At 32.2% G+C, this 17,706-nt stretch overlaps 1 protein-coding gene and 1 pseudogene across 1 annotated transcript; both read left to right on the top strand.

Annotated features, from left to right (window-relative positions):
* The first annotated feature begins 4,941 nt into the window (after positions 1 to 4,941).
* LOC120131311 (zinc finger protein CONSTANS-LIKE 7-like) lies at positions 4,942 to 5,942 on the top strand. The gene is made up of 3 exons (XM_039148323.1): positions 4,942 to 5,470; positions 5,597 to 5,749; positions 5,850 to 5,942. Exons 1-3 carry the CDS (start codon positions 4,991 to 4,993, stop codon positions 5,889 to 5,891), a joined length of 675 nt encoding a protein of 224 aa, XP_039004254.1. The 5' UTR covers positions 4,942 to 4,990; the 3' UTR covers positions 5,892 to 5,942.
* A 4,144-nt stretch (positions 5,943 to 10,086) lies between these two features.
* Positions 10,087 to 11,690, top strand: LOC120131310 (annotated as a pseudogene).
* Positions 11,691 to 17,706: the final 6,016 nt, after the last annotated feature.

The following is a 17,706-nucleotide window of genomic DNA, read 5'->3' as shown; positions in this document are numbered from 1 at the left end:
ATGCGAAATGAAAATCGCAACGAGAGAATCGCAACGCGAAATGAAAATCGCAATGCGATTTTGGTTTCGCGTTGCGATTTTGGTTTCGCGTTGCGATTCTGTCGTTGCGATTTTCATTTCGCGTTGCGATTCTATCGTTGCGATTTTAAGTTTCGTGTTGCGAAAGTAAACTATTTCTTCTTCTGCAAATTGAAACTTGAATGAATTGCATTACTTCAACCAATAGACAAAACAAAGACAAATACTGACTTCAGGGTATTAGTTTAACAGAATTGGAAGCAACCGAACAAATTTACTTTCAACCAAAAGACAAAACAAAGACAAATACTATTTCACAGTGTTAAAGAATACACAGTTTAGCAGAATTGGCAGCAACCGAATAAATTTACTAAGCAATCTAAGTGAAATGGCTAATCTAAGTGAAATTACGAGTAAATTTATCATCAAGTTAAATATGGAAAATCTTAAACTTACCTCGTTGCGTAGAGTATGAACCTCATTCTGCAACGATACTATCATCTCACGTAGAGCGGCAACCTCACCACGTAAAGTTGACACCTCCACACGCCATGCACCATCGTTATCGCGTAGAGTACCGATCTCCTCACGCAAGGCATTGACCTCATCACGTAACTCATCCCGTGGAGGTGGAGAACAAGGAGATAAATGTCGTGGCCTCTTTACCGGTCGCCTATCATGAGGTGATGGTGGAGAAGAGGCTCGATGATGTGACGGGATAGGTGATGGCTCTCGTTCTAGAGGTGTATAGTCGGGTCGATCGGGTGATGGCTCTGGGTGAGGTGATGGCTCTCGAATTGGAGGAAGTGGATGCTGCTCATCATCCGTGCCATCAAAAAAACTCTGACTAGCTTGCCACCAATCAGTGGCAAGCTCTTCCTCCGTGGTGTCAGTCTTTGTAATGGAATGTTGGCCTCCTAACAATATAAAAACTCAAACAAAGTTAAACGTCTACTATTAATAACTTGTTTATATATTATATGAAAGTATTTGTGTTAACTTACATTATTTATTGTCGCATATGGTATTAAGTCTTCCCAATCCAACAGATTTTTCCTCTTCCAGGAAATAGCCCTGGGAATATCATTTGACGTTTTTATTGCATATGTACGCATGCTGGGGAAAGCCTCGAATATCCAAATCTACAAACAATATAATAACAAAATTAGTAATTGTTAAATAATTAATTATAATTTTAGAAACATTATATAGAAATTCTTACCTTAAAGGCCCAAACAAAGCCTGACAAAGTGTATTTCGACCCATCGCCACGCAAACTTTTGCGGTCATCAAAGGCAGTAGACAACTTAGTCCAGGTAGCTTTCCATATATACGAACCCCACGGAAACAGATTCCATGCATTCAGGTCCTCTACCAATATTATTAGCTCCCGAGGAATAGGTTGTCTGGCCTCTCTGCCTAAAAAGCCGGCATACACAAGTAGTAGAAGGCATACTCGGACAACATCGACGTCATCCATCCGAGTGAAACCATCTTTCTTATTAAACAATTTCTTCAGGTCGTCGACGTGTAGGTTCGGCTTCTCCATTGACTCATCCGGAAAAACCCGGGATAACCATGATGGGCGGGCGATATGACGAGTGTACCGGCCTACATCATCGTGTCCGAATCGTAGACCAGTGATTAAGCAGAACTCCTTCCGCCAAAACAAGTATACGCTGGTGGAAAATGAAACCATATCTCTTCCTCACCACGTTGTATACTGTCGGGTAGATTTGATGTCATGGTCTGAAGCCACAAATGGGTCAAATTAGTATCTCCACCCGGATGCTGTACTCTCAGCCATAGCCCGAAGCAGGTTTCCTCAAACAATTGTCTTTGTGCAGGTGAAAGCTTCGAAGCAATTGTAGTGGCTAGGCTAACTTTATTCCTTAATGTCAATGAAGACGAAAAAAATTTCTACAAAAACAATAAACATACCAAGTTAGATATACCAAAAACTACACTGTGAAGATATACCAAAAACAATAAACATAAAAAGTAGTAGTTTATTCTTGAAACTAAAATTTGCAACACTGTTTTGTCTTTTGGTTGAAATGAAAATCGCAACGAGAGAATGACTGTCGCAACGAGAGAAATGAAAATCGCAACGAGAGAATCGCAACGCGAAATGAAAATCGCAACGAGAGAATCGCAACGTGAAATGAAAATCGCAATGCGATTTTGGTTTCGCGTTGCGATTCTCTCGTTGCGATTTTCATTTTGCGTTGCGATTCTCTCGTTGCGATTTTCATTTTTCTCGTTACAGATAGTCATTTTCACGTTGCGATTTTCATTTCTCTCGTTGCGACTCTTCTGCAAATTGAAACTTGAATGGATTGTATTACTTCAACCAAAAGACAGAACAAAGACAAAGACAAATACTAACTTGAAAATCGCAACGAGAGAATAGCAACGCGAAATGAAAATCGCAACGAGAGAATCGCAACGCGAAATGAAATCTAAGTGAAATGGTTAATCTATTATTGAAATGACCAGTAAACTTATCATCAGTTTCATTATGAAAAACCTACAATAATGCAAAAATTTCAAAATAAAAATAATTAAAAAAACTAACCCTCGGAGGTTGATTTTCCATTTCTGAATATTGTGAGGGATTTCTGACCGTGAATGGTTGTGAGGGATTTCGCCGGAGATGGGGACGGAAATCTTCGGAGATGGGGACGGATTTCGCCGTAGAGAGTGAGAGATGGAGATGGGACTGAGTTGTGATTTTAGGTTTTAGGTTATGAGTTGCGATTACGGGATTTTGTCTTAATATTCGTTTTTGTAATTTGAAAATAAAATACGCGTAGCGATTATAATGGCGCTTTAAAAATCGCGTTGCGATTTACGGATACGCGTTGCGATTTTATGTATTGTCGTTGCGATTTACGGATACGCGTTGCGATATACGGATACGCATTGCGATTTACGGATACGCGTTGCGATTTACGGATACACGTTGCGATTTACGGATACGCGTTGCGATTTATGTGTTCGCGTTGCGATTTTCATATTCGCGTTGCGATTCTGGAAAATCGCAATGCGAATTTGTACTATCGCATTGCGATTTTCAAGAATCGCGTTGCGATTTTGGAAACTGATTTGCGATTCTGGGGATCGCGTTGCGATTTTTATTTCGCGTTGCGATTTTGTTGGTCATTTTGGCAAATCCAAAAAAAGTTGGTTAAAATCGTATATTATAAGGCATTTTTGGTCACTGAGGCGATTTTCTCTAGAAATAATATTGATAGGCACAAACTAAAACCATTTGAAGACATACAACACAATGCATACGTCGTCAATCTACGTGACAGAATATGCGACTGTGAAGTATTCCAAACATTCAAATATCTGCTTCCTCATGTAATTGATGCTTGTTCTTCTATAGGATTGACTACGTTGAGTTTGTTAGTCGCGTGTACTTACTAGAAACTGTATCTAATGTGTATCGATACGAGTTTTCTTCGATTGGAAACGAATGGGATTCGGATACAGTTGATGATGAACCTACAATACGTCCAGATTTTACAATACAATGCCAAAAAAAATGGGTCGTCCATGCTCAACGAGGGTTTATTGTGACAAATGTTTTGTCGACCATTGAGAAAGAACCGGACAACCGAAGCTTTGTAGTATTTGTAGGAATCTAGCCACTCGAATAACAAATGTCCTAATCGATCAAGCCCTAATCTCAATTAGTTTGTTAGCATATATTTTCATAAGAAAAACAAGCTTTAGAACCTTTTTGAACATGATTTTTACCCCGATCACAATGTATCTTGTGTGTCGATATTACTCTCAATCAAAAAATTAATTACAATACTATACCTCTGCTATTAGAAATTATGCAATTTTTTAGATTAACTACCAGAAAAAACCTTCGAATATGTCTACCCAACCATTTTGTCATTTCCTTCATACACAAAACAAGCTTTTGAACAATTTCCAATCTGATTTTTAACTCACTTGCGATATCTCATATGTCTTTATATTTGTCTCAACTGAAATAAAAATTTGAACACTATGCCTCTAATCTTTTAACTGTCCAAAATTTCAAGATTAAATACCCGAACATGCCTATCAGCAGATGGGTTTGTGTTGGAAAACAAAGACCTCGCGCTTTGGAAAACGCGAGGTACCTTGAATACCACTCGCAATAGATTTCTCAGGGCGGTTCATTTTCTCATAAACATCGTTTTACGCAAAACACGATGTATTAAATACCAAAATTAAATTACGTCATCTGAAAAGGTCGTTCACGTCGGACGTTCCTAGCACCTTGTGGATAGCGATACACATTCTCGCGCTAAATAAGACATGAGATAGTCCTATATGTATTTTTTTAGGATAATTAATGGGGTTTTTTAATATAATATTGCCCAAACTAATCGTAAATTTCTATCCATCAAAAGGAACAATTTTAAGGGTTTAAAAACATTAGTAAATTAACAAAAATAATCAAATAGATATCAACGGGAAGAAGATCAAATAAAATCGTATTTCAAGACCAGATAAAACTAAAATATTTTAATATAAAAAATAAAATAAAATAATTTAAATATGTAAAATAAAAAGGCAATTTAGAGAAAAAGGGAAAAAGATTTTGGATGATATAAAAAGAAATGAAATAAAAAATTAAATACTAATGTGAGAGAAGATATCTTATTCATATGGTCGTTATCATTGGTTAATACTTCAAAATCATGTCTTTTGAACAATAAAAAAGGTGGTCCCGAACCACAATCACATGCAGCAAAAATGTTCAAAAGGTCACCCTTTCTATTTCAAAGCTCGAACCCTATAGACGAACGAACCAATAGCGTGAGGATAAGGTGCCACGTATGATCAAAAAGGCATTTTCAAAACAAAACAAAAAACGAAAGAAATATCTCAGTTCGTAAAGTTAAAATTGGCGTGCATATATGAAAGGAGTAAAACTAAGAGTAGAGGGACAAGAGAGAACTACATGGGGTACAATTCATTGTTAAAGAGCCCAAAGAAGGAAGAGCAGCAGGTTCCAGATGCCACTCCCTATGGATTCGACGGCACCAAAGGAAGCTACGCACGTGGAGAGATCGATATCATCGAAGAATTGGATGGCCTTTTGGGCGATGAAAATGGGGAATTGTCGAGGGATAAGATAGATGGTCATCGTCTCAGCTGGGGCTTCATGGACTGGGAAACCGGATTCCACCATGCTGATGAAGACGACGAGGGAGACCACAAGGTTTATAGTTCCACCAAATGCCTGGAAGAAGAGAGCGAATATAATAGCCAAGGTGTGAAGGCAGAACAGCATGGTTTCTGGGAATTAGATGATGAGAAAAGGGTTTCCCTCAACTTGAATTTGAATTACCAAGATGTCTTGGATGCATGGTCGGATCGTGGACCTCTATTGGCCGATGATTGTTCCATTTCAACGCCCAGCAGCGTCAATGGCTACTATGTTAGTATTCCATTAAATCCTCTTGTTTCTGTTCATTATCATCATCTATGTTTCCCTTCTTTATGGTTAGTTGGATAAGAAATTGCAAGTGAATATTGGTTCAGTTTAACAATTAAAAGCGTGTAGATGGGAGAAGTGCCGATGATGGAGCTAGAAGAACGAACAAGAAGGGAAGCAAGTGTTCTTAGATACAAAGAGAAGCGTCAGACTAGACTGTTCTGCAAGAAGATAAGGTATGAAGTCCGCAAACTTAACGCGGATAAACGACCCAGGCTCAAGGTTTGTCTTTCTCGTTTACAATTATAATAATAAATGTAATATAGTTAGTATGCATTGAAAATTGGATATTAATAAGGATGTTACTTTTTGGTTGCTACAGGGCCGGTTTGTGAAGAGAGTTTCATGTGAGAAGATGTCCTAAACGTCGTCTCAAATATCTGATAAAAATATCTTCTAGTATGTGGACTTTTTTGCATGCTTTTTTCGTTTGTCCGATTGCAAATATCTTTTCGTCCCAAGCTCTCTGTGGTGGGGCCTCGGCTCCATTATGTAGATAGATTGACCTTGTCACTCCATATCTTAAATCCTAGTCATACCCAAATAGAAAATAATGGCATCAACACCACCTGCCTAAGTGCCTAGAATTAGGGTTTTTAGTATAAATCCAAAGGTCAAATAGCGAATTACCGTGTGTTGTGGTCCTTTTGTTTTGCAAGTTCGTGATTTGATTTCTACCGATGAGAGGCTCATCCACCAGAGACTGCCAATGCCATTTATTGATTTTGGAGTAACTTTGTCAAGCTACTCCACAAATATTGTCTTCTTTTTAACTTTGTTAGACTAGTGTACATTCTTACGTGCTTGTAAAATCTAATGCTGATATCTTAACGATCATTTATCTTTGTAATTAGCCCCCACAATATTCATCTAAAGATCCCCCAATATTCTTCTCCTACTTTTAATTGAAAAAAAAAAACCCAATACAACTTAAATCAAATCTATTACAAATAAAATTCCACCCATAGCATTCGTACCCTATAAAACATAAACATGAGATCTAAATATTCTTGAAGTACCATCTATATAATTAAGTTAATATTGTAATAGCTAATAATTAGTTGGTTTAATTAAGAAACATTAAATCTCTTAACTAACATCAAGATTCAAACATTTAATATTATAAATAAAACAAACTGGATTAAAAGATTATTCCGATATCTTTTACTATAATTGCTCTAAATTAAGGGGAAAGTACACAAATGGTTCCCTAAGTCTCTTGACTATTAAAAGTTACAAAATTGTGTTTTGACTATAGAGTGTTACTTTATTTAGTCCCTCGGCTATTAAAAGTTACAAAATGATCACCCAATTATTCATTATGTTCTAAATTTGTCCTTTTTTGTTAAAAAAATCATAGTATTATGAGCAAAATATTAACATTCCGAGTGTGATGTGATCCCAGAATCTCAAAAGATTATCATATGTCAATCATTATGTTAACGTTCAGGTTAGACAACCACTGATTTTTTAATATAAAATGATGAGTTTGGAACATAATGAATAGTCGAGTGATCATTTTATAACTTTTAATAATTGAAGGACTTAATAAAATATTATTCTATAATTAGAGGATCATTTATATGTTTTATCCTTAAATTAATTAGTCTATGAAACATAAATAGGTGATAGTCCGAAAACTTTTTTTAACTTGATGCTTATTTTGTAAAGGAAATTGAGTAATCCAAACTTTAGGTTGTCCTGGCTCAAGGACAAGGAATGGGGGGGGGGGGCAACTGTGGGCAGTGTGACAGCCCATTTCCATCTCGTTTTAGTCCACCATCATTGGCCACGTTGCAATCCACTAGTAACTTCCGGTGCTCTGATTTCGACTGTTCTTTCTTTCCTTTAAAAAAAAACAAACCAAAAGAAAGATACTACCAATTACACCATAGGTTTCATTACTTTGAACCATCGAATTAAATTTAGATACGTGATTTGTATTTGTAAATAGTTTTTTTTCACGTAGCTAACCTATAATTTGTAATTTGTTAGTGTTCTTTTAGTAGTTTGATTCTATTTTATGATACATTGGTTGGTGTAATCAAATTTATTTATATATATTTTTTGTCTGAGTATTTTGATTAGATTTTTAATATTTTCTTATATGATATTTGTATAATCTTAAGTTGTAAGTTTTTGTGTCTTATAGAAAAATATTTTAACCATATGTTTGATTTATGTTTGTGTAGTAAAATTTCATTACAATTTTGAATATTTTTATTTTTAATAAAATTAGTGACTACTAAAAGTATAATTATTTTTATATTTACACTTTTTTCACACGAGTCTCACATCTCATACAAAATCTAAAAAAATAGGATCTTATATGAATAATATTTAAAATGTTGTACCATATTTTAATATTCAAATGTTAATAATATTACATTTTTTAGTTAATTGGTAACACATGCATCTTGTTGATATAATTGTTTGAATTTAAATTCTCTAAAAAAATATTTCTTTTATCACTAAGACTATTTAATAATTTTTAGGCAAAAAACATCATGAGCTCATATACTTTTGAATTGTTTTTTAGCCAATGAGTCCCTCCAACTAAAAAAATAAATCCAATTTGATTTTTTGATCAACATTTTTCATTGTTAAGCGTTACGGTGTTAATGTGACGGTTCATAGTATTGACGTGACAATTCATATTACTAATGTGGTGATTTATGGTGGTGACTGACGTAACGAATAACATGAAAGATTGACTAAATTTTTTTCTTGTTCAAATACCAAATTAGTTTTTTTTAAGTTTAAGGGTTTATTTAATTTTTTTGGAAAATTAAAATTTATCTTAAATTTAAAATTTAAAAATATTTAAAAAATAAATATAAAATACTAAAAATAAAATTTAGATTATTAAAAAATTAAATATATATTAAAAATAGTAAAAATATTATTAAAAATTAAATATAAATCACAAGTTGTAAAATAATAAATTATTAATTATTAAAAAATAAAAAATATTTTTAAAAATATATATTATACCTAATAATATAATATATACATGTAATATATGGTAATATCATCAATATTTATACAAAGTACTTTGATTGGATTAGTTGAAACTTATAAATTTTATATAAAATATATCTAGAAAATATCGTAAAACTCACATCAATATACAAATTTAATCATATTTGACAATTTTTAAGTGTTACTTTATATGCTAGCTTATCATACAATGTGTAAGTATTTACAAACAGTACTTAGAATTGTTCGAATTGTACGTCTCAACTAATTTAATAAAAATACTTTATATAAGTGTTGATGATATGATTATATGCTACATGTATATATTATGTATAACATACTTTTTAAAAACATTTTATTTCTATTTTTAATAATTTACGTTTTTTTTACTTTTTTCGCAATAATTTTAATTTTTTTAATTTGTTAGCAATTTAATTTTTGTTTTTATTATTTTTATATTATTTTTTAAATATTTGAATATTTTAAAATTTAATTTTAAGACAAATTTTATTTTAAAAAATTAAATAAACTTTTGAACTTTTTAAAATAATCACTTTGGCCCTTGAACAAGATAAAAAATTCAATTTTTTCCATTTGTCACGTCATCTGTCATTATAGACTATCACATCATAAATATAAATTCACATTAACACTGTAACAATAAACGATAGAAAATTTTAGTCAAATGATCCTATTAAATTTATTTATTGAATTAAAAGGTCAAAAACTATGTTGATTTTTTTCTTTCAAAATTACATAAACTTCTTATAACTTTTTATTTTTTTTATATTTTCTCTTAATGCATTACATAATTCTTTAATAATAGAATCAATCACATATTATTCGATAAGTATAATTAATAATATACTATACAAGCGTTGATTGATTGCACTATTTTAACGCCAAAACAATAAAATTTTAAATGTTTTAACTAAGTTCAGTTTCTTTCAAAGAAAATATATCAACAATATTAATAATATTATATTGAAGTATAATATCTACTCTAATTTAATTAAAATAAATTTATATTTTAAACTTTAAAATAAATTCAAATAAACATAATAATTTTACTTTAATCATTTTACTTTTTAGTTTTCGGTACAAATTAAAATTAAGGGTAAATTACATGTTTAATACCTATACTACCAGTTTTGATCTATTTTAGTATTTAAATTTTGATTTTTTCGAAACTATACTTAACTTTTAATTTTTTATGCAAATAACGTGATGAAACCACTATTTATGGATGAACGATTGATTCACCCAAATTTCATTAGCTGACATATACATGCTGTCTATATTATCAATATAATTAAAAAAAAATTTAATTTTCATTTCATTTTAATTACCCGACATTCAAAATTTAACGCGTTTAGTAACTATAATTAAAACAGCTAAAAATATGGACTTCCCTACCCCACCCCGTTAACATATCTAATAATGATATATCGAGACTTTTGAACTAGTTTGGCCACATGTTATGAAGCGGCAACTCTCATAGCTCTTACCAGCTCCTGTTATCGAAAAGTTTTGAATCTGCTAAAGAGATCAGACTTCTCTTACTTAATATTCACCACCAGGCGATGGAATCATCAAGCAGCATATGTCACGTTGTGGCCGTACCTTATCCTGGTAGGGGGCACGTCAATCCGATGATGAACCTCTGCAAGCTGCTTTGTTCTAAAATCCCCAACATTCTCATCACATTTGTTGTCACCGAGGAGTGGTTGGGTTTCATCTTTTTCGACAAGAAGCCGTTCAACGTCCGATTTAGGACCATCCCCAACGTAATCCCATCTGAACTTGTTAGAGCCAACGACTTCCCTGCCTTCTTCGCAGCTGTGTTCACCAAGATGGAAGCTCCGTTTGAGGACATCCTTGATCGCCTTGAAGTTGAACTCCCAGTCACCGCCATTATAGCTGATACCTACGTGCCTTGGACGCTACTGGTGGGGCAGAGAAGGAATATTCCGGTGGCTTCCCTTTGGACCATGTCCGCTTCTGTCTTGTCCTTTTTCACCATTTTAACCTCCTCGTCGAAAACCACCATTTCCCTGCTGATTTACCAGGTTTGTCCCCTTTCTTTACTATTGTTTTGTCGATTCTCTTTTATTAACCGTTTTAAGTGAAACTTGTTTTTAACTACTTAGATTTTTTAATTGGGAAATGTTAACTGGTTTACTTGATAAATTTGTTTTAACGGGTGTAGTTTGATCTTTACTCTTCCTCTTTCTTGTGCATATTAGAGAAGGGAAATGAACTTGTGGATTACATCCCTGGGCTCACTCCCATACGTTTAGCAAAATTACCACCAATTTTATGTGGGAATGCCCGGCAAATCTTGAACCATGTTCTGGATTGTATTTAATCAATGCCTAAAGCACAGTATCTTCTCTTCACCTCTGTCTACGAACTTGAATCCCATGTCATTGATGCTTTGAATGAAAGGTTACCTTTTCCCGTCTATGCTATCGGCCCTAGCGTGCCTTACCTTGACCTGAAAGACCATTCTTCAACAACTACTAACTGTCATGACTACCTTCAATGGCTGGATTTGCAGCCTAAAGGTTCAGTACTCTACGTATCCATGGGAAGTTTTCTACCAGTTTCGGCTGCTAAGATGGATGAAATTGTAGCAGGGGTGCAAGATAGCGGTGTTCGCTACTTGTGGGTGTCACGCGGGGACTCTTCACTATTCAAAGACGGCTGTGGTGATGGAGGACTATTAATTCCTTGTTGTGATCAGCTAAGGGTGCTATGTCATTCTTCAGTTGGAGGATTTTGGACGCATTGTGGTTGGAATTCCACTCTTGAGGCTGCATATGCTGGCGTTCCGACGCTGGCCTTTCCCTTATTTATGGACCAGCCTCCGAATAGTAAGCAAATGGTAGAGGATTGGAAGATTGGGTGGAGAGTGAAGAAGAACAAGGTAGGTGAAGGTGAAGATTTGGTGAGGAGAGAAGAAATTGCAGAGCTTGTGCGTAAGTTTATGAATTACGAGAACAATGAGCAGAGGGAAATGAGAAAAGGGGCTGCAATTCTTGGAGAAACATGTCGAAGAGCAATTGCGAAACGCGGATCCTCGGATATTAACATAGATGCTTTCATCAAGGACATCTCGGAAAGGCACACTCGTTAGCTTGTCCTTGCTGTTTACTTATCAGTTGTTCCAAGTATGTCATCTCTGGTGATTTCAATTTGAATAAAGCATGGAACTGCCTTGTTTTTCTGGCACACTGAACTAGATTGTTTCATGATACAGTAAGCTTTTAGGGTTACTCAAAATCAAATGAGTGCATAATTGCATGCTACTAGGGAAAAGATGATACTCTCATAACTTCCATTGTTGCAGAGCAGAAGAGTGTCTAGGCTTCATTATTGGCCGGATCCAATGCGTTGTAAATGAAGCACAGAAGCCTGGTAAATTTTCCGTTACACATGCCACTTCTCTGCCCTAGAAAATTATACCAGTCGGATGAATCAAACAATGAACATTATCTTGAACTGCAACTGCAATTGTTATTTTGAGTTTAATTTGTAGCCAGATGTATAGGAATGCAGCTGTTTTCTTTTTGGGTTTTTGTTTTATCACTTTAAGTCTTAAAGTAAATAGTAGTGGTCTTGGGAAGCAAGGAACTACGTATATAAACTGCCTACTGAAGTCGTGCTTTTCCTTAATTCGGACATAGCTAATTAGAATACAAAGCTACACAGCCCCCTATATGGTGTGCGGAAGGAAATAAACATAAGCTGTCTCATGCAGTAGCAATGTTAACTAAAAATGTTTGACCCTCACCCTCTATCGGAGAGTTGATTAGACCTGGCAATTTTGACCCTTACTTTAGTATGATGACCCAAATTTGATCTGAAATTTGGAATAAGCCGAATCAAATCGAAATCAATCTGAATTTTAATTAAATCGAAATCAAAATCGAAATTAACTCGAACTGAAATCAACTCAAATCGAAAACAACCCAAATTGAAACAACCCGAATTTAATTTACTTCTATCTGATCCGAAATCAACTCAATATGAAAGATTATAAAATAAAATTACTTGTATCCAAAATTATTAACTTCAACTCGCATCACTTACATAGTGAAAGACTTGATAAATAAAGAGAATGAATATAATTAAGATTTACATTCAAACTATTTTACTTTCATCTTGTTTTACAAAAATAACTTATCCAAGAATTAAAATATTTAGTTTTAAAAAAATTAAAATATTATCAAAAGTGTAATATCATTTATAAAATTATTTATGTCGATATTCATTCAAATATAATTATTATATTGTTTTTAAAATTTAATAAATATTATATTTATAATTAGACATTAAACATCTAATTAAAAAATTTAATAGTGAATAAAATTTATAATTTAAAATTTAATTCTTCACTAAATATGTTGTGCCATAAACTTTTCATGTTAGATCAATACTAAATTCAAGTCACAAAATCTAACATGTCTTATAAGTTCGGGTCAAATTATCATCAATAAATGATAGTGTAATTTGAAACATGGAATGTTTGAAAGTTGAAGTTGAACTTACGATAAGATTGACAAAAAAAAAACTCTTAAAAGAATATACCAATAATTTTATATATACTTTATTGGACTCATACTTAACTCAATCTGAATTGACCCGAAAATCTAAAGATTGACCCAAACCAAAATCAATCAATCTAATATTGACCCGACTCAAAAAGCGAATGATTTGATATTGATTAGACCCAAAATTAACTGATCTAGTATTGACCCAACATGAAAACCACCAGAGCCGATATTGATCCGACCTGATACTCAACCTGACCCAACTTACCATAGACCCGAATAAAAATTGAACCCGAAATAACCCGACTCAACCCAGACTTGACTCGAATCAAGTCTCAAACTGAAATAACTATGGACAGAGCCAAAATTAAATATTGATAGAGGTCGAAATATTAAATTTTAAAAAAATATATAAATACATTAAGTATTTATACTTAAAGTTCATAAGACAATGCTTAATTTGTCTACTATTTACACTTACAATGAGCTAAATTGTTATTAGACCAAAAATTTTGAAAACATGTGATTATCCTTCTTTAATTTGACCCCTACTTTATTAACTATTTAATAAATCCTTATATTTTATAAATTTAAATGCTTATTTTTATATGAACCAAAATACTATTATATCAAAATCTATTTAATATATAAATTTTTTACCTGGCCGGGTCCCATTTGGCCCTAACATATCTCTATCTCTGGAAATAATCCAACCCGAAATGACTCAATCCGAATGATTCGTTTACCACCTCTAGAGTTGATTGAGGCACCTTTATTCTTTGCTAAAAATATTTTCGAAGGTTTAAGATTTTTTTAGTACATTCAAAATATTTTTTAGGTCACGTATTTAATTCCTTCAAAAATAAATTTAATTTTTTTAATTAATATATTTAAGAACACATTAAAAATAATCTAAAGTTTTAGGACCCCCTCTAATGATCCAAATATTTCACCACTATATGTCAGCTGGTCTCAAACATGTAAACTTCCCTGACGAATTTGCTGCGAATCTTATGGTTAGTTTGGTTATGAAAAATGTATACTATTTTTTTTTTATAAAAAATAGAATACGTTGAAGAAAATATGTTTGGTTATAAAACCAAAAAATTATTTCTCAAAAATGAAAATAAAAATAAGTAAAAATATGAAAACATAAAATATATATTTTTAGTATTTTCATTAAAATTGTGTTGTAAAATTTAAAAATAAGGAAACATGATATTTAGATTTTTAACTTAATTTACATGGTTTCAAATCATTCTAACAATAATTTTTGACTTAATGGTACCTAAAACCCTCTAACTTTTGAAAAAATTAATATGGTCCCTAAACTTTTTAGACTCAATATAGTCCTTAAATTGAATTTTTTAAATAATTTATTTTTTATATTTAATGCATTAAATATCTTAATAATTGTTTATATTTAGTATTTTTAATTAAAATAATTATTTATTTTTAAAAAATAAATAATTCTTCAAACTTTTTAAAAAATCAATTATGCCTCAAACATAACCAAGAAATCAATAAAGCTCATCTACCACATCATCATCCATCATGTATTACCACAACATTATTGTAAAATGTAGCATCAATATTGTAGATTGTCATGTAAGTTTGTGAACTGTCATGTAAGTTTTGTGACAGTTAACGTTTGATTTCGTTCTTCAAAGGGTTATATTAATTTTTTTAGTGCAAAAAATATTTAAGGGCTACAATAGTTATTTTTTCCTAAAAATTTGAAGGTCTCAATTACTATTAAACATTTTTTTTATTTTAATAACATTTTTATGTGCTATTGCTTATAACAATATATTTATATATTTTTAAAATTTAATTGATGTCCAATATACAATAATATTGTATTCTTATTATAAACTAAAATAAATTTTATGTGATGAATTTTATTATCAACTTTAATGTTTTATATTTGCATAACTCAAATATTAAATTAATGCATTTAATAATTAGATACCAAATATATTTTTACTATTTTATTTTTGAATTCAAATTTTCATTCATTTTAACCAAACATATTTTTTAATTTTCAGAAAAACAAAATTGAAAACTATTTTCTGAAAATAAAAATAGAAAATATATTCTAAAATCAAACGATGTTTTAATTTTTTTATATATTTCTTTTTTATTTACAAAATTTGTTTTATTTTTTTTAACACTAATGCATTTCTTTTACGGATAAAATGTAGAACTCCAATGTGTTGTCGATTCTATGCATATTTTGTCTTCAAGGAATTGCTTTTTTAGACTTTAAGTATTTCTATTTCAGCAGCAGGCTGTTACCATCAAATTTGTCGTGTCTAAGTGCAAACGGCTGCTACGCAATGATGAAATCAAGAAAAACTTATTAGCAATATCTGCCTCACAAAGTAAGAGACTGTCAACTTCATTAAGCATGTGCGTTCAGACTTGATAAACAAAATTTGCATGAAAACATAAACAAACACAGAAATGCATATACAAGGTATCCAAAATTGGGCATTCTTGTTGTAACATAAAAAAAACACTAGGAATTCTGGACTGTGGGACGTTAATTAGTCCGAGAATTTGGGTCTCCCTGTGGGTACCTGTCCTGCCCTTGTCGGGGACTGGGGGTGTGCTTTCCCACTTGAGTAACTATACGGGGCAGATTAGAAGTTTTGCCAATCGAAATTAAAGACCCCCCAACTTCAATAGGTGGGCGCAACTCGCAAGCATGATTTAGGAGGTGATTTCATCCCTTGAGGCTGAGGTTTGGACGGGGCATCCTCTCTCTACCAAGTCACATATTTCAGGCCCTCATCTTCAAAACATCTAGCTGAAGCTAAAGCTGATAATGAAATAATCCATCGCCACCCGCTGTTTGCTGTTATCGAATGGCCGCCAAGATTCTCCTCTCCCGTTTGTTTAACCTCAAGTTCAAAGATCACATTAATTGTTTAATTAATCGAGGCCATCTAAAAAGATCTCCTGCTGAAAAAGTGGGCCCAATCAAACAGATAATGTGGTTTTCGATGGTTTCGAATTAATCATCTGGCCTCTGCACATTAATTTTGGTCCGCACATCTCATCCCCCATGCATGAATGATGTCACCATTGAAACTCTCGAATATACATTTTTACCTCACCTAACTTCCTTTCATTTCATCCACCCTTAATTTATATAAAATTAGGAGAGGAACATAATATCCGAACATCGATTATCGATAAATAAATAAATATCATCGGAAAAAAACCCTACATGCAATAGAAAAAAATTTACTCATATATGAAAGAAGAAAAATACAAATAGAGAGAAAGAAAAACCTAATTTTTAATCATTACCATTAATATTTATTTATATTGATAGATACTTGATTACAAAGGAAACTAAATAAAGTAAAAAATTATTTTATAAAATCTACTTAACAAAGTTCTATAGTTTTAATCAAGCTAGGTTTATTATTTTTCCAATTAAATTGTGCAACTTTGAATTCGAGTTAAACTTTAATAAAATTTTACCTTAACACGAATTCTAAAAGTACGAAAGATTCGAGACAAAACACTTAAATTCGATGAGACACAACGAAAACAATTATTCACTTCAATTGACAAGTTCTTTTTCTCTTCCACAAATACCCTCCAAGAGGTAATCTTCAGTAATGAACATCGATCAAGTCCAACCAATGCTCAAACTTGATTATAGGGAGCAATTTGATAATCATGTCAGCAGGATTATCTTGAGTGCTAACTTTGCTCATAACAATGTCACCTCAAATAATCACATCACACACAAAGTGATAACAAATATCAATATGTTATGTCCGCTCATGAAACATTTGATATTTCATTAAGAATATACCACTACGACTATCACAGAACACCATACTAATTTGAAGGCCTTCATTAACTTCACCAAAGAGTTCCTGCAATCAAGTCGCTTCTTTACAAGCTTAAGTGATCTCCATGTACTCTGCTTTTGTAGTTGACAAGGCAATCGTACTTTGGAGTGTTGTTTTTCAACTAATAAAAACGACTAAAAAGGAAAACAAAAATAAAGAACATCAATATTTACGTGAAAAATCCAAAAATAAAGATCACATGTGGAAGAGAAAAAATTTACTAATGTGAACAGTGACATATGCAAATCCTAGTCAGGGTGGGACATGCCCAACATGATATCCGAATTTCTTTATATTAATTGTCCGTTTTACGTTGGTGTTCATCTTAAAATTTATTTATGCCCACCTTATACGAAATTTTTAATAATTAATACGTGTGTGTCCACTTCAAAAATATTTTTTTGATCCACCACTAAATATCAAGAAAGAAATATAAAATGGAGGGAAAGAAAAACTTAATATCTAACTATTACCCTTAATATTTATTTATAGTGATAGATATTTGTTAATAAAGGAAATTAAATAAAGTAAAAAAATTATAAAAATTTTTTAATAAAGATTTCTTTTTTAATTTTCAGTTAAACTATATTTATTATTTTTAAATTAAATTGTGTCACATAAAATTCAAATCAAACTTTAATAATCATTAATTTTTTTCCGAAAATGTAACATCTTGTGTCATTCTCCACCGCCAATGCACTGATTCCATATCCTCCTTTAAATATTCCATTCGTACCGCTACAGGAACAAACCCAAGTGATCACTTATT

Source organism: Hibiscus syriacus, unplaced genomic scaffold (genome assembly GCF_006381635.1).
Source record: "Hibiscus syriacus cultivar Baekdansim isolate YM2019G1 unplaced genomic scaffold, ASM638163v2 tig00110556_pilon, whole genome shotgun sequence".
Taxonomy (NCBI): Eukaryota; Viridiplantae; Streptophyta; class Magnoliopsida; order Malvales; family Malvaceae; genus Hibiscus; species Hibiscus syriacus.
Note: the sequence above shows the minus strand (reverse complement) of the source record. Positions and strands in the feature narration are given on the sequence as shown.

Bases quoted from the DNA above. Each gene is read 5' to 3' on its own strand.
- LOC120131311 (XM_039148323.1), top strand. From the start codon at position 4,991: ATGGGGTACAATTCATTGTTAAAGAGCCCAAAGAAGGAAGAGCAGCAG. The intron at 5,471-5,596 runs GTTAGTATTCCA...AAAAGCGTGTAG, and splicing joins GCAGCGTCAATGGCTACTAT to ATGGGAGAAGTGCCGATGAT. The intron at 5,750-5,849 runs GTTTGTCTTTCT...TGGTTGCTACAG, and splicing joins ATAAACGACCCAGGCTCAAG to GGCCGGTTTGTGAAGAGAGT.